A 22,102-nucleotide genomic window follows, 5' to 3' on the forward strand; every position below is an offset into this window, starting at 1 on the left:
TTAAATTAAATTAATTAATTATTCATGTTATGTAAGGTCTTGGTTGGGATGAAAAATATAGCCTCTAGAGCGAGATAGTCGAAATTAAATTGAAAACAGAGATATAAAAACCAGAAAAAGTCGAATATAAATTTTCAAAGTTTAAATTAAAACCGTAAAAGTCGAATAATAAATGAAAAAGCCAAAATTAAAATGGAAAAAGTCGAATAGTAAATTTAAAATTTCGAAAATTTAAATTTAAAATAAAAAAATTAAATTTAAAATTTCGTAAATTTAAAAGTCGAAATGAAAATGATTGATGAATGAATAATAAGAGGAAAAAGTTGAATATTAAATTTAAAAGTTTAAATTACAATGGTAAAAGTTGAATAATTAATGGAGAAGTTGAAATTAAAATGAAAATGATTGATGATAAATGAATACTAAGTAAAAAAAAGTTGAATAATTAATGGAGAAGTTGAAATTAAAATGAAAATGATTGATGATAAATGAATACTAAGTAAAAAAAAGTTGAATAATTAATGGAGAAGTTGAAATTAAACTGGTAAAAGTTGAACATTCAACGGAAAAGTCAAAATGAAAATAATTGACGATGAATGAAGTCAAATAATTGACGAGTAAGTGAAAAAAGTCGACTATTATATTAAAAAGTTTAAATTAAACTGGTAAAAGCTGAATAATTAATGGAAAAGTAAAAATGAAAATTATTGATGATGAATGGAAAAGTCGAATAGTAAATTTAAAAGTTGAATAATTAATGGAAAATATAAATGAAAATGGTTNCACCTTATGAGTTTGAGATGGGGAGTTGAAGTCCGAGTGGATCGAGGTCACGATAGCTCAGGTGGTAGAGCAGCGGCGTATCTAGTCAAAGGTCGTGGGTTCGAATCCCTCTCGTGCCATTAACTTTTTTTCATCTCAACTAAAAACCTTAATTAATTGTCATGTATTAATTGGTCAAGCGGACCACGAAAGTAGTGGAATACCAGTAAATAATTGTAACCTCTGAAGGTGATATTTTAAATTCTCCTTTTCTTATAATTATATAATTATGCATATTCTTGGGATAGTAATCACTCCGAACTCTGGCTGACGGTTTTAATACCATGCCATAATAATACTGTTTTTTATTTTTAACTCTAAATTTTTTCATTTTGTAAATAAAGTGTATCTATCTATCTACAAATTTTACTCATTTCTACAAAAAAATTTAAAATTGGGTTAAAAAGAGAAAATAAGGTTTTGGTGATATATAATGTGTAATTAATTATTTTTAAAAACAGTGTTCAAACATGTATAATTACCATATGCTTATGTGTGTTTTTTGTTTTTATCACATACATAGATGTATCTTCTTAACATTTTAAGTATAATAGTGATGTTTCTAGCAAAAAGTGTGAAAAAACACATTAGTTTAATTGTTAAAGTGCTCCTCGACATTTTCTCCTTGAGCGCAGTAATGGGCACATGTTGGATGTTTTTCAAAGTATTCCCAATATTCGAAACGGTCGTTTTCTGTGCGGATTCTACTTTGACGTATTCATACAAAGAAGCAATTGTAAGTGAATACGTGCTGGTAAAAGGTTTCATTTTTGCTCCACTGCTGATTTTCCCCGTTATCGAGTCCCTGATACTCCTTACAAGACAAGTGACTTTCAAAGACGCGAAGCGTAGACTTTTTTTTAACATATACAACAACATTATTGTGTTCCTGTTCGGTGGTGTCAGCGTGTTGTCGATCTGCCTTCTTCTGAAACCGTGCGTCGGAAGTTTGAGGCCTCACTTCTTCGAGGTCTGCCAGCCGAAAAACGGGTGCGATGGCGACTCGTCCAAAAAAAGGGCCTACTTCGAACAGAGCGATTGCTCAGGTAAAGATCTCATAAAAATGAAAAACGCCATGACGTCTTTTCCCTCGGTGCATTCCACAATATCAACATACGTAGCGGTCTATTTATGTTATTATGTTGAGACAAAGATGAAAAATAAAGAAGCGGGCATTCTGAAACGGGTCTTACAATGCCTATTCGCCATAGCAGCTATAGTCATCATTTTCATGCCACTGCATACGAACAGGAACCACTGGAGTGACATTTTGGCCGGGAACATAATCGGGACGATCTTTGCTTTTGTCATGGATAAAACACGTCATAATTTGGAGAGACGATGGCCTATAAAGTTGTTGTTATTCCACGACCCGTTAGAGGAACTATCTGTTTTTAAAGATTAATATCTGAAACAAATGTTTCTTTTGTTTGCCCTCGAATAACAGATGTCAGCGACAATAGAAAATCACATTTGAATTTATCGTGTTTGTAATGAGACAAAATACGAACTCGAACTGAAAACAGTTATGGACGACGATACAGAACAGTTTCCATCCGCTTCTAGGCTTTGTGATTGTTTCAAAAATTGTATCATCGGTTTATTAAAAAAATGCGGGCTGGTTAACTATGATATAAAACGACTTGTTCTTCTGAAAGTTATACTTCAAATTTTTCTCGAAGCTGTCTCGGTGGTTCTAGCTTTTCTCTTGAGCACCTTTATTTACGGTATGTTCGACCCGGTAGAACGTGAAATCGTTTGTGACGATTTTTCGATTAAGTATCCTATCGTAGGGAAAAAAGGAAGATACGACTACCTCCAGATGTGCTTCCTCTTTATAATGCTGCCCGCAGTTATAATTTCGATTATAGATCTGATCCATTATGGCTCAAGCGGTTCTTTCTACGGCCCCCAAACGTGCCTGACCAAGATGTACAACACGGAAATTATTTTTCTTTTTGGTATGTTCGCGGCTCAAGCGCTGATCTGCATCGTGCAGATATGCAGCGGGAGGATGAGGCCGGATTTTTTGGAAGTCTGCAAACCTGATATGGGGAAACATTGCACCTCGGCAAATTCATCTTTTTTCTCTTTCCAACCTGTATGCCTGGGAAGAAAAGAAGACGTAAAACTGGCGAGGTTGTCCTTCCCTTCGGAACATTCCGTCATGTCCATACAATCCATGTGTTTTCTGTGTCTGTATATGGAACAAAAAATAACTTACAGGGAGACCATCTTATTTAAACGGCTTGTACAACTTCTGCTCATGGAATTAGCCGTTTGGGCGAGTTTCTCTGAAGTGCGCTTCTACAGAAACCACAAGAGCGATGTGTACGTCGGAATGACCATTGGAGGGATATTCGGATGGTTAATGGATTACTTTAATAGAAAAACTTCACCGGTAACAGTCTATATTGATGATTTATAAGAAAAATACAAACACAATAAAATTGATGCTTTGAAAAATCACATTTCTTTTTTATCACAGCTGTTAATAATTTTTTTTTTTTAATAAAAAGGCACAAACGCCGGGTTATTATCCGCCTAAAAATAATAATAAACTGAAGCTCAGAAGCAGCCTATACCTTGGGAAGCAGAAAAACGAAGGTTTTCACAATAGCCCAAGGATCCAAGAGCACACAACACAAACCGATGGGCGGAGTACCTACCACCAGCCGACGGGCACCAAGACCGCTTCCTACCAACACCTCACAACCTCCGGACTACTGATTCCAGTCCCTACCTTTCCTATTCTATTTTATGTTCTAGATATCAAATTTGTAGCTCTTAGAAACTCCAAAACTTATCTATCCCAGGATGGTTCGTCACCAACTCCGATCTGGTTCGAAATATTATAGTATCTTCTGGCATTCTCATATTGTCTGCAATTCGTCAATTGGTGTTTTACGCTCACCTCTACCACAACAAGTACCACAACTAGGAAGGTCCCCCTGGCATGAAGAACGAATGTGTGAGCCTAGCAATGATAGCCTCGTCATGTTTCGATCCCCTGATGGTTGAGAAGGTTGCACACTTTCTTTAACTTCCCTGAGTTTGATACTCGAGGTCCTGTCGTTCATCCTGCCACAGTTGCCAGGATTTTAGTTTAAAGCAGGCCATCACGTCTGAATTTAGTGTTTTTACTCCTCTACTATTAGATATTGACTGTATTGCTAGAAGATCAGCCATTTCATTTCCTGATATTCCGTAGTGTCCAGGAACCCCCATAAAAATGTCTTTAAATCCACGATTTTGGAATAGATGTCGTTCATTGGAAGGTGGGAGAAAAAGTGTTTAAATGCCACTTATACTGACAACGAATCAGTACGAATGGTGAGCATATTGTAAAGTGGGGTCATGATGATGGATAGATACTACGAAGTAGGGTTATTGTGTTCCTCAAGCACTGCATCCTTCTGGCTTATTGTACTTTTTCTAGTCCCGTAATAAGTATTAGTCATTGAGTGTTGTTGCTGAAAATTATTTTCTGTATCCAGGTTGTCTCCATTGAGCCGTTGCTTCGCATTCGAAGGTGATATGGGAGGCAGTTTCTTTCTCCTCATTGCAAAACTTACAAATGGGATCATCATTCATAATCAATATTATGTAGATGTTTTCCCGGATGCCAGTGACCGGTATATAGTCCTATCTGAGCTTTGCCCTCCCTAACTAACTCTCAGTGACTAAGCAATCAGCGAGTTTGTCAGTTTTGGTAAGGGTTCTCTTACCATAAGCTCACTGTGAGATGGCCCCTCGATATTTTATCCACTTCTCCTTTTGCCGTTTTGGATCCGTTCTGTGATGGAGGATTCTGTGTTTTGTAAAGCGGGACTAAAATATTTATGCAGTGTGTTATTGCTACTACGTCGGTAGTAAAGCTGCTACATAATAATGCTAGGGTAAACTTGTAATTTCGGTTATTGCACGGGAGTGCTTCACCTACATCATTTTTGGACTTATTCGTAAATATATGACTGTCCGGTTTGCGTTATTTGGTAAAGTCTAAACTCAAATCAGGGTTTGGAAGCAACCAGGGTGGTATAATCTACATTACACTGAGGTTTGTGTTGCATCAAGTAGGTACATTAATAATAATAACGATTTAGTTAGATTATATCATCAACAAATCGGTATGTTTTTCATATGCTTTTATTAATTACAAAAATCAAAAAGAACAATGAATACCTGCCAGTGAAAAGCTTACGTGAACTATTTGACAATAAGTCCATATAAAACGTGTAGCATGTGTCGAAGGGAGCGAAAAAATGATATTTCCCTAAACAAAATGAGCTGATACCCCAGACGATACCGTTGCAGACGAGTGGACTACCTGAAAACGCCAAGCAGTCGTTCTTCGTCTTGGAACACCTCAAGTGGCTTTTCGTCGGTTCGGTCAGGTACCTGCACAAGAGGTCGTTGTTGTTCGCATCATTGCAGATCCCGGCGGCGCAAGAGTACCTCGGCAAGAGCGAGGTCTTGATCGGATACACTTCGTTCCCGTTCGTTGTGAAGATACGGCAAGAAACACTTTCGTCGATCAAACCGATAAATGACTTTTCCCTTTTGCGGTAACGCATGGGAGGAGGTGTCATAGCCCATTTTTTACTTTTGAGCATGAGAGGCTTCATCAGTTTATAAGCTCCTAGGTCGTTCACGTACACCCCGTATTGAAGCATGGTGCACTTCTCGAATGGAAACATGTCTTCAACGATGCTCTTCTGGGATTCGTGTTCTTCCATGTTTACCGACACCACAAAGATGTACTGGTTGTACGTGATGAACTTTCGATTGTCAAAATATCCGACACAGTAGCACGATGTCAAGATATATTTCTCATTGACGATACTGCCTCCGCAGTGCAAGGAACCGTTCTTCTTAAAGGTGACGTGGGCCAAGTATGCATAATCCACACTACACAGATAAGCTCTAAATGTTATCAACCATAGAAATATTACAGATTTCATGCTTAACTAAGAAACGTTCAAGCCGATGATTGTATTTATTTTATTTCTTTCTAATCGAACTTTTGCTAAAACGTAGGAAATCTCCAATTGAAAGAACACAAGAAATACCATCTGTATTTATTAAACAATCAAACCAGCATTAAAAGGTACACAGATGTAAGGCTGGTTTCTTTGCTCGAGGATCCCTTAAAAAATATTTTTTTAGTATTTAGTATTTTTTAATCAAACTAAACCATCATTCATCAAACCCGCTAGAGTTTCAAATCCGATCATTTTTATATTTAAACGTGCAAAACCATTCATCCGGCAAATCCACTTCCTCCCAAAAATGACGATCACTTGCATTACGTGCTGTTTGCTTGTACGTAAAAAGAAAGAATCCAAAGAAGTAAGTGGAGCATACAGTGACACGTTACTAGAAGCGGTCTTGGTCCACTCCTGTCCCTTGTTTTTGCTTGAGATAAACTTTAAACACACATTTAGTTTAGAAGCTTTCAGTTATAAAAATATAATCTAAAACCATACCAACCTCCGGTTTATAATTCTTTCCAGAACCATAGAGAGACCGCTGTTAGTGACATTGGTGATAACTATGAGTTGACATTTCATTTTTTCCAGGTTTTAACATGGGAATGATTTCAGCTTCTCCAGGATTGTGGAATTCTTGTTCTAGAAATATTCTATTATATAAATGAAGTAAATGAATTTTGACAACTTTTGGTAATTTTTTTTATCATATATGAATCTAATCAAGCCCTGGAGAGGAGCCTTTAGCAGTAGATAGTGTATTCAAGTTCTTTAATTTTAATGGGTTATTTAAGTCGTTTTCGTCATCATCCTGACAATTTATTTCCCGATAGTTCCTACTCACAGTAAGTTGTTTTGCAACGTCCGGATTTCGAGCCTTTTAGCTCATCATCAGGTAAAAGGACTTCTACAACCACGTCTCTCGACATGAATTGCCAAAGTGAACCCGCTGATACCTCCGCCAACGCGACGTTCCAATTAGCAGCTGATTTTTTTAATGGCGCTCAATTTGATCGTGAATTTAGGCACTAAAGGCTAGATTTTTTTTAATAATTAAATGTTCTGATTCTTATAGTGCACTTCAAACAATTCAGAAACCGTACTCCCAAAATCCATTAGTTCAGAACATTTGGCATAACTTAAAACAAATATCTCTGAACGGCTCTTATGTTTCCTTCATTTGGAGTTCTGTTTCAAGTCATGTCGGGATTAAGGGAAATTAGCTAGCTGACAACGCAGCAAAAGCTGCACAGAATAATCCCATCATCTCAGTTTTAATAAATCCTGAAGATAGAAAGTCTGCTTTCAAACTTAAATTAATTGAAAATTGGGAAAATCAGTGGAAACAAACCACTTCTAGCAAATTACGAAACATAAAAGAGACAGTTAAACCTTGGGAAACATCCTTCCAAACTTTCAGGCATGATGAGGTACTATGTCGATTACGTATAGGGCACTCAAATATGACCCTCAGGCACCTCATGGAAAAATCTATACCACCAACATGCCTTTGTGGTGATCAATTAGACGTATTACACATAGTGATAGGGAGAGTGATAAGAGAGGCGGCTACAAGGCCTTCTGCACCTCGACCTGAATTGTGCTCCCTTGTCATTTATAGCTCACTGGCCAGCTTCAGATTATTAATCAGCCTCCAAAGCTTGCCCAGCGGCTCCTTAATGTAGAATCTTGCTTGTGGTTTTTCTTGTCCTAGTAGCAAGAACCTGCACCTACATAGACCTTCACAGAAACATAGATGTGTTTTGCAGTCTCCTCCTCTTCCTGGCAGTATCTGCACAGTGTTCTTCTGTCTGTACTCCCATCAGATGCATGTGCTTTCTTAAGTGGCAGTGCTCTGGCAGGACTCCAACCAGAATCCTGGTTCGGTTGCGGTTGCCTTCCAGTAATTCTTTTGTAAGTTTTGCGGATGGTCCTTCTATGAATCTCTTCGCGTGCGTCATACCTGTGGTATTGTTCCACCAGGTTTTGGACTCATTAAGGAGTCATTTTAAGATGTATCCTCTTTTGCGGCAGCATGCTAAGCCACAGAGGGTTTTTGGCCAACATGTCAACATTTTCGTTGCCTTACGCCCCGAGTGTCCAGGGACCCATGTCGTATTTCACATAATTGCGCGCCCTCCCTTTTCTGAGGTGGGTTCATTACCCCAAAATCCCTTGGACTACAAAAGAAATGTTAAGGGAATGTACAGGAAAAAATGATCAAGTCTTCGAAAGTCTAAAAATGAAAAATCTCTTTTTTCATAAATTTCCATAATTTCCAATAAACCACTGGTAGTGCAAAGGCGATGATAACCTTTGATATTTTTAGCCTTTAAAAAAGTTATAAAAATAGAATCTACTATTGAATTGTTAATAGTATTTTTAAAAAAGTTTTAATATTTGTAAAATTGAGACTACATCGGTTTGTATTGAAATAAAATCAAACAGCCTCGACTGTATCTATTTCTAGTGAGGATGCTCCTGACTGTTTAAGAGGTAGGTAAACCCCACCAAAAATTTGAAACTCAAAATTGGTGATATTGGCCGTGTCGAGGAAGCCGACTTTGGTCGGATCCTGTTTCTTCCCTCTGTAGAAAGGCAAGAAATTCGAGAATGGTAGAAAGGTGTAGCCAAATTCCTTGTTGGCCTAGACAGAAATTCGTCTTATTTTAGAAATTTCCTTATGTTTTAGATTTAACAAAATTTTTCATACCTCAAATATCTGCTCATAGGAGACGTGTGGCTCCCTGTTGAGACCGCGGTGCCTTAGGCACACTTTGTAGAAGAAGTTCTGCCCCTGGGCCCTGTGCTTGACGGCCAATGCTGTGAAGTTCGACAAGTCCAACTGGACGTCGGTCCTGAAGCCGGCAAAGCCCGCGCCGTTCGGCTGCGGGTTCAACAGTGTGAAAAATATCGCCCTTTGGAACTGAAGGGTCTTTTGGATCTGGAATGCCGCTTTGGACTTGCCTACTTCCCTCACCGTATCTGAAAGTTCGCTCCACCCAGACAGGGAAGGGATCGTCGTAAAGTCAAAAAGCACCTTTTTCTCTTGTCTTTCAGCTATACAGTTTTCCTCGCTGAAATAACAAACGATACATGTAAGTTCATGGCATACTTACCATATTACACATCAACAACATAGACGACATACTAACAGACCTGAACTTGCACAAAACTTAAGACAACAGTCCTTGATTTAAGTATTGCACGAAGAAGTATATCAACAGCAACGGACATTCGAAGCCCTAAAATATCAGCCAAATTCGGACATACTAAAAATAGTACCACAAGACAATGAGCACGAACTGCTGCACAATAGAAAGCATGGCACTCAAAAATGGCTACAGCATATAATTAAAAAACTAGTAAGCAACGGCTGATACAAAACCAAAACGACTGCTCAAAAATAGTGATTAGTGAGGGTTCTAAGTAGGTGTTCCCTAAACACTGCATACTTGTGACTTACTGTACTTTATCTAGTTTATTCAATTCAATTGACTCTAATCTTACTTTAAGAAGGAGGTCATTCACTGTATTACTACGGCTAGTTTTCCGTAACCTTTTGGTATTGTAAATTATCTACAGTTGCTTCACTGTCAAAGATATGTGTGTCAGTTCTTACTTCTCACTGCATAACCTACAAATGAGGTCATCCTTGAATATAGTGATGAAGTTTGGTTGTGTGGTGCCAGTCACTCCGCCTGCCAGTTTTGCCCTATCACACTGCAGCATTGTGCATGCCAGTTTTGGTGAGGATTTACGATGTTTATTGAGAGGTAGACGAATCTAAGTTTTTATCTTGATACCCAATTGTAGGTTCTGAGCCTATATATTGTCTTACTATTCATTCTCTGGCCAATTCGTCTGCTTGTTCATTACTCAGATTTCCTTTATACCCTGGCATCTAAGAAATTGTTATTGTGGTGACCACCTTTAGTTACCACGGTACCCGTTAGATTTCACTACCGGTTCTGGAATAGTCTTGCCCTCCACTTTGCAGCGAATCAGAGCAGAGCCAGTACGTATATAAGCATGGCCACTGCGGCACTGCCCCACTGGCTTCAGACTTGTCTACCCGAAGAGCTCTCACCAACAACCCTCAGACGAGTTCTCGCATATTACTAATAAAGCACCTACGACGATGGCAAGGGTACTCTCAGAGTTACCCTCGAACTCGCCTAACATAGCCGACTTGGCTATAGGCATACCAACTGCTGCACCAGAGTCAGCCTACTTCAACCGATGTAGAGTCAGCCGACTCACGGTCCCGGGCTCAGCCAATTTACGTTTGGCAGGAGAAATCTGTTTGGTAATGTCCTTGGGTTTTTTCGATATAAGAACAGTGAACGGCCTTTCATGACAGAAGGCGTAGGAATGATCATAACTGTCGTTCCGCTCGCATAATGAGAATAATTGTTGAGTTAACTTTGCGATTGAAGTTATCGATGCCACCTGGATCTGAAATAGATCGGACAGTCTTTGGCAATATGAGAACTGAGTCAGTCTTCAAGAAAATTTTAGATCCCTGTAAAAAAAGTTAAATATGTCAATCTGTAGACCTATTTAAGATTGTTTAAGATGATCAGGGCAAAGATACCTTAAAATAAGTCAAAAGCTTGGCGGTAACAACGGAATTTCATTTTTTCTTCAAGACCATACCTCGTTCCAGAGAGGAAGTAAGTTCCCAGTAACAATAATTTTATCTATCTTACCAGTTCACAAATGAACAAAAAGCAAATTTTAATTTTTTTTGTAGAAATAAATTGACGCTACAACTTACCAGAACACCCATGAGGTGCCGATTTGAAGTAAAAAGAATATAAATAACATGCTGAACCATCTGAAAGCCAAACTTGTTTTGAACATTGTCACTTATCACTAGTTCTTAATCTTGTGTATTTTGACTAGAACTATCAGACATGAGCTAACAAGACTTGATAATTCTAAGTCAATGGATAAATGCAAAAAAAGAAGAAAAATATGAGGATGATAGAAGACTATTCTGCACCATTTTATTCTTTAATATTTTTCAATAGAGGATTTTACAAAATAATTATTGTTAGAGATTTGTATTCAAGAATGAGATATAAAAATTCGGTCTATAATAGATATTTTGTTATTAATCATTATGATCATAGTTAATTGTCCATTTTCTATATTAAAACCTTGTCAATCATAATTTTTCCCATATCTTTTCTTTTTTTTTCTATTTGTTTCTAATATGTATGTTTACTCGACAATCTAAACAGATTCAGTTTGTAATTCTACAAAATATAATTGATATTATTTTTATTTTCATATATTTAAGAACAATTTGCTTAGGTTTTCACCTCGGTTCAACATTATTTTTTGACAGATTTTTCATTTATTTTGATTTTTGAACGTACCTCATTTCTTGAATTCTTATCAGTTTTGGATAACAGTCACTATAACCTCTCACATGAATTCTTCCTATTTGTCAACAAACAAGTGAACTGTCTGTTAATTGACTACACCAAAAGGTAATTTTAATAAACAAATAGTTAAATTAACAATGGACAATTTCTCTGCCCACCGTAAATTACAATAAATAGAAATAGGCTTAAATATATCAAATATAATTTTTTATTTTAAACAAGAAAACGATTTTTATGTAGAAACTGTATACTTTGAAAGTTGATGAATCATTCACATAAACTATATTTTACTATAAATCAACCCTGATTTTAAGACAAAAAACAAAATTTTCTCTTTAGATTAAATCAGTAAAAAATAGTGTTTTTTAGTATAAGGCATAAGCTCTCATTGTTGAAAATCTATGTACATTAATGGACAAAATAAACACACCACCCTTAGATTTTAATGTATTTTAGATTTATTCATATTTTGCATTTCAGAAATAAGTTTGGTTATAAAAATAAGATATTTAAATAGACAACGTTTGCCTAATTCTAAAATAAACAATTATTTGTATGGTGGTTAGTGACCGTTAATCGATAATTATTCAGAAATATGCGGTCTGGTGTGACGTAGGTTTCAGAAAAACATTTTCTTTATTGTTCCAACATTTCGATCTTTATTGAGATCATCTTCAGGACCTGGGATTTACAAACATTGTTTAAATTTAACAATTACATGTCGGATGTGTAAAAAAAAAATTTATACAATGCAAAAAATATATTTTTTATTTTCAATCAAAGTATTTCTACTCACTCAAAGTGATTGTCTTCTGTGTAATTGTGCCATTCTTGAGTGTGTTGTTCTTGAGTGGCCAGTGTTGAGAGTGCCAGTGAGATATTGCTGTTTTATGTTTATATATGTTGGATTTTGAAGGGGTGCGAAGGAAGTCGGTATAGAAACGTTGGCACGTTAAAGAAAATGCTTCTCTGAAACCTACATCACACCAGACTTCTGAATAATTAAACCCTTTAGTATCGAGTATTTCCATCTCTGAATGAACCATGCCCATTAAACGCCTTTGCATTTCTTGGATAAGATTTCTGATAAAATCCTGAGGAATTCTTTCACATTCATGAAGAAGCCATTTCCAACTCTTCTTAGGTGTTTAGGACCTGTCATACTTGTCGGTTGCTTAAGTTGGTCCCAAATGTGTTCGATTTGGTTCAAAACTGGACGTTGTGCTGGCATGAGACCAATATGTCTATAAAGCGTGACATTATCCTGCAAGAATCTTTGACTGTGCCTTGTTAGTACGTACCTATGTGAAATTAAGGATCTTCGTGGCAAAACAACTGATTCAGTGCAGGATCCAAGGAAATGCCACCCCAGAACATCATTCACCATGGAATGTCACCTGAGGAACCATACAGCATGGGGTGCACCTACCTTCTGAGCACCTACATATGAAATTACCCCATCTGAAAATTTCTTTAAAACTCTCACCTCATCTAAGAGAACTTGTCCCATATGTTCCAGCATCCAATTCACATGAATTGTAACTTGGACATTTTCTTAGCTGCAGTAAAAGAGGTCCATGAGCCGGGTACCGGGCCCTCAAGTTATTCTCATTGAGTTTCCTCTTACAGACTTTGAGGAAATTTAAACATTTAGGACTTGCCTTATCAGATTCTTTATCTCATTTCCCATAATGCTGCTGTTTCGTAGAACCTGATGAAGGATGAATCTATCATCTCTATCATCTGTAGACCTAAATTTACCCTGTTCTGGTCTTCCCGTGTGAAGCCCAGTTTCAAGCACTGAAGAACCTTTATTGTCAATCTACAAAGTCTCCTGGCAACATCATGCTGACTTTATCTGCCGTCTAATAATATTATGACCCTGACCCCCCTGGGCTTTTGATTAAACAATTATTTTTAGTTTGTAGACCAGATGATAAAGCTACAGGTCCATCAGCTCACAATCCTCTAAATATATTTCACAAATCATTTCTTGGTTAATAGAAAATTAACTTTGAAAATTGATTGAAAATTTCCTGCCTGAGTTCTTTTGATTGCAAATACGAAATTAACACAAAAAATTTTGCAGCCAACATGTCAGGATTGACGTTTGAACCAGGATCTGAGCAGCTCGTTGTACTTAAAGCTACAGGAGAGTATGACAGGTACTTACAAACTTACAATATTTGTCATTTCCACATTTAAGAACAAAAACAGTAGTCTAATTCTAATTTTATTAAAGGTTTAAGGACTTGCTACGGTCAAGGCTTTATGAATGCGGTTGGGTTGACGAAATCTACATGCTGTGTCGTCAGGCAACACGAAATTCACACAAGAATATTAATGAACTATATGAAGAAGTTGGAAAAGAAGGCAGAGGTATTTCAAGCCAGCACTTTTTTTTAAATAATTAATTTTACATGGGTTGATATTTTAAGGTCTAGTTCCTGCGTCTGTCAAATTGGAGCTTTTACACAGAGTAAAACAGACTATTTTGGAAAAATCTGGCTATTTCGACGAAGACCCAGAGTAATAATTTTTAACGCCTGATGAAATTATTGTAATTTATTTGTATTTTACTTTATAAAAAGGTCTGTTTATTTGATTTATGTATTACTTTCTTTAAATTTGAGATATCAGTTTAAATCAACTAATCAATAAAATGAGGTTTTATTTTTGATCACCTAAATAAAATAGAATAACCCTTTTAATGATTTATTATAGTATACACTTCATAGACTCTACGCCTGCATTTATTGCCTTACTGTTTGGTCCTTCCCTGAGGGAGTGGATCTTTTCCTTGTTTAGATAAATAAATGAATAATAAACAAAAGAATATTAAAAAAAGAAACAATTCATATATTGAGATATTAACAAAATTAGAAATTAAGGTCGTCAGTTTGGAATTAACAATTTGACAATTTTGTAAAGGAAATTGACTGATTATTATTATTATCTTCTTTTAAATTGAAAAACAGAAACAATTATTACATTGACTAAATATTACTATTATTATTTTTTTTAAATTGAAGAACGGAAACAATTCTTATGTTGAAATATTAACAAAACTTGAAATTAAGGTCGTCAGTTTGGAATTAACAATTTCAGAATTTTGTAAAGGAAACTGATTGATTATTATTATTACTTTTTTATATTAAAATACAGAAACATTCTTACTTGACTAAATATTATTACTATTTTTTTTTTAAATAACGGAAACAATTCTTATATTGATTTATTATTATTATTATTAATAATAATAAAATTAAATAAACAAACTACAAGACAGACTTTTTGTTGATTAAACAAATGAAAAATTTGACTCTTTGTTGTAAACTAAATGATAAAGAAATCCTTTTCTGTGAAAAACAAATTAAAATGAAAAAAACTTGCGTGATGATTCTCGCTCGATGAAAATGGTCTGCTTTTTCACAAAAAAAAAAAAATTCAAACATGTCTCCTCTAGTCCAGCGCAAACCCAACAGGCCTCTTCCAGTGGAAGTCTCCTTCCTCCTCCCTTTAGTGGCGTGTGGAAGGGCTTTGACTGGCCCTTATAAATTTCACTGTGATACATTGCAGTGCCAGCTAAGCTACAAGCAACCTGGCACATCCTTGGGAAAAATTCTTGGTGGTTCCTCTCGACTTTTGTTCGAAAGATATGTTTAATTGTAGAATCTCGGAAAAAACATCTGTCTGCATACCTGGACATGTTGGGCTGCAGGGCCATCCAACGAATCAGTCCTTCCAATCCAAAATTCTCAGAATCATAGTCAACGCTTTTACGTGTCCAATACCAAACCTCAAAATACCCTTTATAAATAAATTAATCACCACCAAATTTTCCAAGTGACACGATAAAATTTTCACTCACCCCAATCCATTAGCCCCATTAGTATCCATCCCATCCCTATAATCCTGTAAGACGATTAAAGCTAGCCTCGGGACCTCCCCGCCAAGATTAGCCCTTGAATAATGTTGTGAAAACGATAAAGGTTGTTAACTCCCCACAAGACATTTACTGTGTCAATGTATTGTAAATATGTATGATAAAAATTACACAGTATATTTTTTTATCCAGATGGAAATAAATATTTTGTTTTTAAAGAAAGTTACAGTTATTCTATTTATTTATTAAGCTATTTTTGTTGATATATAATCATGAGGTCTCATTTAAAAACTTGTGTAATTAATACTAATTTTTAAAAATTAGAGGAGAAAGCTTTTTATATTTTTTAAGCTGTAACTTTGGATCGGATCATATTAACTAATTCTTGAGTTGATCCCCAGCTGTATCATAATATATTACAGGGGTAAATCAGATTTAGAATTGGAGATATACCAAATATTGATTAATCTCATCAATAAATTAATTTAGCACTTTGTCAATTATTGATCAATTTGCATAACAATATGCATAATCTCATGTCGCTCGATGAATAGTTAATCTTCAGTTTAATAGTGGTAGTCCTAGTAATTAAATATAAAATATTGCCTGAAAATTTTAAGAATGTTTTGTTTGTTTCAAGGTAAAAAAGTGAAAAGGAAAAAACAATAATGTATTCTTTATTTCTGCCAAATTTACCAGTCTGGGGCACCCCTTGTTTTAAAAGGTGGCGCAAATAAAATTGTGGAGATTTTCTGTTATTTACAAAATATTTAATTACAATTAAAAACAAACAATACTTAAAAATTTAACAATTTTTATACAAAATTTATAAAATAATGTACAACGTTTTATCACACAAAAATAATTGAAAGTAACTATTTACAATGCTTGATATTTTGAAAGAAAACTCGACTCCACACGATTTATACAGAAGTGGTGTGCTTGAATGAACTAGATCATTTAAATTGTTTATAATACAAACGATAAGTCTCCCATTTTCTCAGATCACATCAAAAGCTAAATATACACGTAAACATTTTCTTTTCTTGTAATTATTTTGTCTTTGTAATTTTTCATACATCGTTGGTTTCTATAGAAAGTTGTTATTCAGTTTGAAGCACTGGTTCAAGAAATGTTCCATCGAGTGGTAAAGATGGGGCCTGACATCGCTAAGGCTGTGAGTTTCATCGGGATAACTCTGTGTAAAAAAATTAAATTAAGATCTAAGTTATTTTACTTTAAATCAAAGAATGTAATTTACCTGTTGTTCAAATAATATGTCCTTCAATTCCAACGTTTTGGCAAGCATCATTGAGTGCTGGTAGTGGACGTTATCATCCAAAGTTCCATGTATGAGCATGAATTTCTTCTTTCTGAAGTTGTCCACTTTGTTGAAGAGAGACGCCTTCTCATAACCTCTAAGATTGTCATCAGCAGAGGGCAGACCCATGAATCTTTCAGTGTACATAGTATCTAGAGGAAAAAAAACAGTTATAATTGTCAATTAAATAAATTAAAAGCAATTTAAATATAATACCGTAAAGGAACCAATCGGTAACTGGTGCAACTGATATGCCACATTTGAATACATCTCTACTATCTTGGACTAGAGCCATGGCAGCCACATAGCCACCGTAACTCCATCCCCAAATTGCTGTCCTTGCTGGATCGATATATGGAAGCTTCTCAGTCAAGTATCTAACAAAAATTTTCATTTTCAATTATGGTTAATTGATAATATTTTTGTAACTAACATACCTTGTAATGTTGATTTGGTCCTGAACTTCATATGTACCGAGCTGCCTGTAGTTGGCAAATGTGACTTTGTCTCCTTTTAACCCTGAACCTCGACCATCAATTCTTGCATAGATTATTGACTTATTGACTGTAATGTATGTGTCCCAGTCGACACTGAACCTTTTAAACACGGCATTTGAATCCGGCCCACCGTAACTAAGGAGAAATAAATATATTAAATAAACGGTAACTTGATGTATAATTATTACAATCTGCTTACACATGGACAAGTAACGGGTATTTAATGGCGCCAGACAGATCAGCGAATGGAGGAATGGACAACTGAATCTGCGCTTTCATCCCTGGCGCAACTTCGTATTCCATGTATTTCTTTTCAGGGGTGAGGACCTTGCTGAGCTTTTTCTTTAGCCTTTCATTTGAATTCCATGTCATTACATGCTCTCCAGTCTATAAAAACAAAAAACAATAATCATCCTAAAATAAACTCTTATTAATAGTTACAATTAATTAAGGTTTTTAGTTGGGATAAAAAAGTCAATGGCACGAGCGGGATTCGAACCCACGATCTTCGGTTAGATACGCCGCTGCTCTACCATTTGAGCTATTGTGACCTCGATCCACTCGGATACCAACTTCCCATCTCAACTGCACCTTTTGAATTTTCCCTCCTTTTTGCCATTTTTCAAATGTCGTGTAATCAGATTGGATTCTCGATGACAAATGAAATGGCCACGGAGAGCTTTAGTGAATTATACTTCATTTTAAATCATTAAATTCACTATTGTCGTGGTCCACTTGACCAATTAATATATAAATTAATAAGGTTTTTAGTTGAGATAAAAAGGTTCAAAAGGTGGAGTTGAGATGGGAAGTTGGTGTCCGAGGGGATCGAGGTCACGATAGCTCAAGTGGTAGAGCAGCGGCGTATCAAGCCGAAGAGCGTGGGTTCGAATCCCGCTCGTGCCATTGACTTTTTTATCTGAACTAAAAACCTTAATTAATTGTAATATATTAATTGGTCAAGCGGACCACGAAATTAGTGAATTTACTTATTAATAGTGTAGGTCAATCCCAAGCATAACTTAGGAATAGTTGTAAATTGGGTTACAGGTATATCCCTGGTTGGGGAACTGGTATAAAAAGGGATGATTTGAAATGCACCGTCAGTCAGTCAATGGTTCACAGGGTCAGTCAAAGGCAGTGGCTGAGATATGGCGTCGACTGTCCAGCACCAAGATGATTCAAATAGAGTCAATTGTCTTGGAAGCAGTTGATAGGAGGACAGACTCGATCATCCAGAGCCAGGAGGACTCAGCTGGAGTTAGGGACTCATTTAAATTACACTCAACTGCAGCCACAGTCGATCCAAGGACTCAGTCAATTCAAGGGACCAGTCAACACGAGAACTCTTTGAATAAGTTACAATTAATTACGGCTTTTAGTTGAGATGAAAAAAAGTCCATGGCACGAGCGGGATTCGAACCCACGATCTTCGGCTAGATACACCGCTGCTCTACCACTTGAGCTATCGTGATATCGATCCACTCGGACACTAACTTCCCATCTCAACCCCACCTATTGAATTTTCCCTCCTTTTTGCAATTTTTCAAATGTTGTGTAATTGGATTGGATTCTCAACGACAAATGAAATGGCCACGAAGAGCATTAGTTGAAAAATGGCAAAAAGGAGGGAAAACTCATAAGGTGGGGTTGAGATAGGAAGTTGATGTCCGAGTGGATCGAGGTCACGATAGCTCAATTGGTAGAGCAGCGGCGTATCTAGCCGAAGATCATGGGTTCGAATCCCGCTCGTGCCATTGACTTTTTTTTCATCTCAACTAAAAACCTTAATTAATTGTAATGTATTAATTGGTCAAGAGCACCATGAAATTAGTGAATTCTTTGAATAAGAAGGGTCAATAGAAGCCACGGCCAAGTGGAGGAGTCAGTCAAGCAGCCACACTCAGTCGAGGATAACCAGGAAGGATCTAGTCATTGCAACAGGTCAAATAGAGTTGACAATCCAGGAAGATGAAGGAAGAAGATCCTGGAAAATGAGGATAAGTCCTCTTGTAAATAATCTCATCCCCAGTCAGACTGGTGTTACTATATTAAGATGCTCCAATAAATTTTCTCTTTGGTTTTATTTTTTTAAATTTTTTCAACCTTACCTTCCTTCCATTCAAAAAAATGGTTAATGTTCTCCTATCACTTAGCGATAAGCACTTAGAGCATTGGCGCCTGTTTAAAATAGAAAAACTGATTTTTTACCTTTTTATATATGTTTATCTCTGGCACAACAGGTCCAGCACAAGAGAGGACGTAATAAGAAGCCCTTTTGCTAAATGTCGCTCCAGAGTACAGACATTGTCCCATGTCGGTTTGATCGTGGGCACAGGAAATGCATTCAAGTTTGTGCGGGGCATTTTCAGTTGTAGCTGGTACTCTGAAAACTCTTAACTCTCCAGGATGGCCGTTTGCATTGGACATGAAATAACTACATAAAAAAAATCATTATTTCTCGTAATAATTATTATGAAATAAACTTCTTACATGTGTGCCTTATCGAACGCAGCGATCTCGGTGACGACAAATTTGCCAGAAGTAAGAGCGATTGGAAGCGGATTCGGGTCATTGAGGTCTACAAGGGCAAGGTGCCTGTATTTACCCGAATCGTTGCCTTGATCGAAGGAAACTATCATTGCCATTTGAGTGAAATTAGGAGAAAATTTAGGCTCGTCTATGATCACCCAACCGTGCTTCTCTTGCAGCCCCATCAGCTAAAATACACATTTTAATTAACTTGTTGTTAAGATATTTATTACACTGACTTAAAATACCTGTCTTAATTGTGCAGTGGTTGTAGAATACTGAAAAATTTCAGCTTCATTCTGTATCCGGTTCATCCATATATAGATAAGGTTTGAAGGCCCTGCCCAATTAACTTTATAAAGCACTGCTTCTCTATATAAAAAAAATATAAAAACAAAGTTTTAATGTTTAAAAATGGCAATATAAAACTATTAAAAATGCTGCTTTTCATTTGAATATACATTTCTTTAATTAATGTAATTGATTATGAAGTATGCCTTATATACAACTCATAAAATTTAATTACACTTTTGTCTTAAGTAATAAAGTGACATTTCAATAAAAGTTTGTTTCACCCTTTACCACTTACTTTAAAGTTGCGCGTGCGGGCAAGTCATATTCTTTTATCGTTTTATGAACCTGTAAATGAGCTAGGTCAGTCAAACTAAGGGCTGTCGTGGGATTCGGTCTTCCAGTCTGAAAAAATAAAATAGTTCGAGCAAACATTTAAAAAATAAATTTGAAAAATTATCAAAAAGAGTACCTTTGGGTAGCGAATATTGATAGCTTGCATGTACTGGTAGCGTAAATCTCCAGGAAGGCCGTAGTAAGGGATATTCATAACGGGCGTACGGCTGTCGTTAAATGTAGCATAGGCTAGGTAATTTCCATCAGGAGAGAACCACAAGGCCTTATTTGAATTAAATATTTCCTCTGAAAACATTTTTTGATTTAATAGCAATAGCAAATATTTACATTATATTTGATTAAAGTTGAATAATTACCTTCATACACCCAATCTGGAACACCATTGTAAATACTTCCGGGGCGTCCTGTTCTGGTTATTCTGAATTCTTGCTGCTGTTTTGCAGATGGCTTGTAGTAAATATCATTCATGTAAACGTAGACAAAAGCGTTGCCAATCGGAGCCCAAGTCACAAGCTGAACTGGAATCTCATCTCCAGTCATGTCAGTCAAAGGCCATTTTTTCCTACAAAATATATAATTAAATAAATAAAAAATAAAAGAATACAAATAAATAAATAAAATATTGTGACAACTTACATTGTATCGAGTTCGACAAAGTTGTAAAATGCCAGATAGGTGTAGCGATACATCTGCAAGGAAAAAAAAGATAAGTTTACAAAAAGGTCAAATGTTATTTAAAAAGAAAAACTTCATACCTTTTGGTAGTTGTATCCGAGAAGAAGGTAATTACGATCAGCAGATAATTCATAGCTAAATGAAGTTGATACAACCTGCAAACAAATACAGAAAAATAAGTCTTAAAAAAAAGCAACTCTTTTTTTTAAAAAAAGAATAAAGTTTTAAAAGAGTCATTACACCAACATCTCTCCCGAGGAGCACTCTCGACTTGTTCGACATCGCATTGTAGATCATGATATCTCCGTTCATCGACTTATACAGCACTTCATAATCTGAAAATGAATATGAAGTTTTTAATATGTCATAATTTATGCCTGCTTAAAATTCAAAAAGAACAGGCACATTTCTGTTCGGATTGAATTTATTTTAGTAAATATACAGAATGGCCAATAATTTGGAATAGTACGCATAAAATCAATAGTTTCACCAACTTCTAAAAAAATTAAGCCAATTTGAAACTTTTACATTAAAAAAAATTATATATATTAGAATTAAATTCACTAATTTTGTGGTCCGCTTGACCAATTAATATATTACAATTAATTAAGGTTTTTTGGTGGAGATAAAATGGCAAAAAGGAGGGAAAATTCAAAAGGTGGGGTTGAGATGGGAAGTTAGTGTCAGAGTGGATCGAGGTCACGATAGCTCAAGTGGTAGAGCAGCGGCGTATCTAGCCGAAGATCGTGGGTTTGATTCCCGCTCGTGCCATTGACTTTTTTATCTTAACCAAAAAACCTTAATTAATTGTAATATATTTAGAATTGTAAAATGCATGAAAATATTATGATATAAACAGTCACTTATACTGTAGAATAGGGACAGTTGGGGAAAAAAAAGAAGAAAAAGAAAAAATAAATTAATTAAACAATGCAAAATTTTATATACTATTGGAAAAAAATAATTCTTAACATCACAGAAGAAAACTATATAATGAACAAAGAAAGAAAAACTCTATCAGCTAATGAATAGCATACTAACCAAATTCAAAGCAGATATGAGCACAGATATGGAAAGCCAGTTCGAAAAATTTGTAAATAGACTGGAGAATAACATTAAAAAAAAATATGGCAGTGCATAAGAAAAAGCAATGCATTAGAAAGTTTGAATAAAAGGAAAAATATTATAATTTTCAGTGTGGAAGAAATATGCAATGAAAGATATTTGGACACTAAACAATTTGTCATAAAACTGCTGCGAGAGAAGCTTAAAGTGAACTTGATAGAAGAAGAATTAGAGACGTCTCGGACAGGCTAAAGAGGGACAAATAAGGC

At 35.8% G+C, this 22,102-nt stretch overlaps 5 protein-coding genes and 1 long non-coding RNA gene across 10 annotated transcripts in view; 4 read left to right on the plus strand and 2 right to left on the minus strand.

Annotated features, from left to right (window-relative positions):
* Window positions 1-1,256: 1,256 nt before the first annotated feature.
* Window positions 1,257-2,349, plus strand: LOC106665588 (putative phosphatidate phosphatase). The gene has a single exon (XM_014392085.2). The coding sequence runs from the start codon at window positions 1,346-1,348 to the stop codon at window positions 2,225-2,227; it is 882 nt and encodes a 293-aa protein (XP_014247571.2). The 5' UTR covers window positions 1,257-1,345; the 3' UTR covers window positions 2,228-2,349.
* Window positions 2,297-3,291, plus strand: LOC106665737 (phospholipid phosphatase 1-like). Its single transcript, XM_014392408.1, has one exon. The coding sequence runs from the start codon at window positions 2,351-2,353 to the stop codon at window positions 3,248-3,250; it is 900 nt and encodes a 299-aa protein (XP_014247894.1). The 5' UTR covers window positions 2,297-2,350; the 3' UTR covers window positions 3,251-3,291.
* Window positions 3,292-6,082: 2,791 nt separating this feature from the next.
* Window positions 6,083-6,502, plus strand: LOC106665738. Its single transcript, XR_001340340.1, has 2 exons — window positions 6,083-6,174; window positions 6,405-6,502. It is a non-coding gene; the product is annotated as an uncharacterized LOC106665738 (long non-coding RNA).
* A 1,542-nt stretch (window positions 6,503-8,044) lies between these two features.
* LOC106665776 lies at window positions 8,045-11,290 on the minus strand. 2 transcript variants are annotated; one of them, XM_014392480.2, is made up of 3 exons: window positions 11,201-11,290; window positions 8,527-8,890; window positions 8,045-8,460 (listed from the first exon to the last, which is right to left on the minus strand). In XM_014392480.2, exons 1-3 carry the CDS (start codon window positions 11,203-11,205, stop codon window positions 8,254-8,256), a joined length of 576 nt encoding a protein of 191 aa, XP_014247966.1. In that variant the 5' UTR covers window positions 11,206-11,290; the 3' UTR covers window positions 8,045-8,253. The 2 variants fall into 2 exon arrangements, with proteins under 2 accessions (XP_014247966.1, XP_014247964.1); XM_014392478.2 differs by lacking the exon at window positions 11,201-11,290 and adding an exon at window positions 10,594-10,744.
* LOC106665777 (enhancer of yellow 2 transcription factor) lies at window positions 11,234-13,889 on the plus strand. Its single transcript, XM_014392481.1, has 4 exons — window positions 11,234-11,314; window positions 13,299-13,374; window positions 13,452-13,588; window positions 13,648-13,889. Exons 2-4 carry the CDS (start codon window positions 13,304-13,306, stop codon window positions 13,740-13,742), a joined length of 303 nt encoding a protein of 100 aa, XP_014247967.1. The 5' UTR covers window positions 11,234-11,314; window positions 13,299-13,303; the 3' UTR covers window positions 13,743-13,889.
* A 1,864-nt stretch (window positions 13,890-15,753) lies between these two features.
* Window positions 15,754-22,102, minus strand: part of LOC106665659 (venom dipeptidyl peptidase 4) — a 201,546-nt gene continuing 195,197 nt past the window's right edge. For 3 of the 4 annotated variants that reach the window (XM_014392247.2, XM_014392246.2, XM_014392244.2), the window contains exons 3-16: window positions 21,009-21,103; window positions 20,849-20,923; window positions 20,730-20,782; window positions 20,450-20,655; window positions 20,209-20,378; window positions 20,035-20,141; window positions 19,694-19,817; window positions 19,407-19,633; window positions 19,125-19,350; window positions 17,113-17,300; window positions 16,854-17,048; window positions 16,633-16,793; window positions 16,357-16,568; window positions 15,754-16,293 (exon numbers count right to left, since the gene is read on the minus strand). In XM_014392247.2, the coding sequence (XP_014247733.1) occupies window positions 16,186-16,293; window positions 16,357-16,568; window positions 16,633-16,793; window positions 16,854-17,048; window positions 17,113-17,300; window positions 19,125-19,350; window positions 19,407-19,633; window positions 19,694-19,817; window positions 20,035-20,141; window positions 20,209-20,378; window positions 20,450-20,655; window positions 20,730-20,782; window positions 20,849-20,923; window positions 21,009-21,103 (2,147 nt within the window). In that variant the 3' untranslated portion in view covers window positions 15,754-16,185. The remainder of the gene's footprint in view (window positions 16,294-16,356; window positions 16,569-16,632; window positions 16,794-16,853; window positions 17,049-17,112; window positions 17,301-19,124; window positions 19,351-19,406; window positions 19,634-19,693; window positions 19,818-20,034; window positions 20,142-20,208; window positions 20,379-20,449; window positions 20,656-20,729; window positions 20,783-20,848; window positions 20,924-21,008; window positions 21,104-22,102) is intronic. The other variant, XM_014392245.2, reaches the window with a different exon arrangement.

The sequence above is a fragment of the Cimex lectularius genome, unplaced genomic scaffold (assembly GCF_000648675.2).
Source record: "Cimex lectularius strain Harlan isolate CLEC.00 unplaced genomic scaffold, Clec_2.1 scaffold83, whole genome shotgun sequence".
NCBI classification, from domain to species: Eukaryota; Metazoa; Arthropoda; class Insecta; order Hemiptera; family Cimicidae; genus Cimex; species Cimex lectularius.

Bases quoted from the DNA above. Each gene is read 5' to 3' on its own strand.
- LOC106665588 (XM_014392085.2), top strand. From the start codon at position 1,346: ATGTATCTTCTTAACATTTTAAGTATAATAGTGATGTTTCTAGCAAAA.
- LOC106665777 (XM_014392481.1), top strand. From the start codon at position 13,304: ATGTCAGGATTGACGTTTGAACCAGGATCTGAGCAGCTCGTTGTACTT. The intron at 13,375-13,451 runs GTACTTACAAAC...ATTTTATTAAAG, and splicing joins GCTACAGGAGAGTATGACAG to GTTTAAGGACTTGCTACGGT. The intron at 13,589-13,647 runs GTATTTCAAGCC...TGATATTTTAAG, and splicing joins AGTTGGAAAAGAAGGCAGAG to GTCTAGTTCCTGCGTCTGTC.
- LOC106665737 (XM_014392408.1), top strand. From the start codon at position 2,351: ATGGACGACGATACAGAACAGTTTCCATCCGCTTCTAGGCTTTGTGAT.
- LOC106665776 (XM_014392478.2), bottom strand. From the start codon at position 10,679: ATGTTCAAAACAAGTTTGGCTTTCAGATGGTTCAGCATGTTATTTATA. The intron at 8,891-10,593 runs GTAAGTTGTAGC...TTGTTATTTCAG, and splicing joins GGCACCTCATGGGTGTTCTG to CGAGGAAAACTGTATAGCTG. The intron at 8,461-8,526 runs GTATGAAAAATT...ATTTCTGTCTAG, and splicing joins CCTATGAGCAGATATTTGAG to GCCAACAAGGAATTTGGCTA.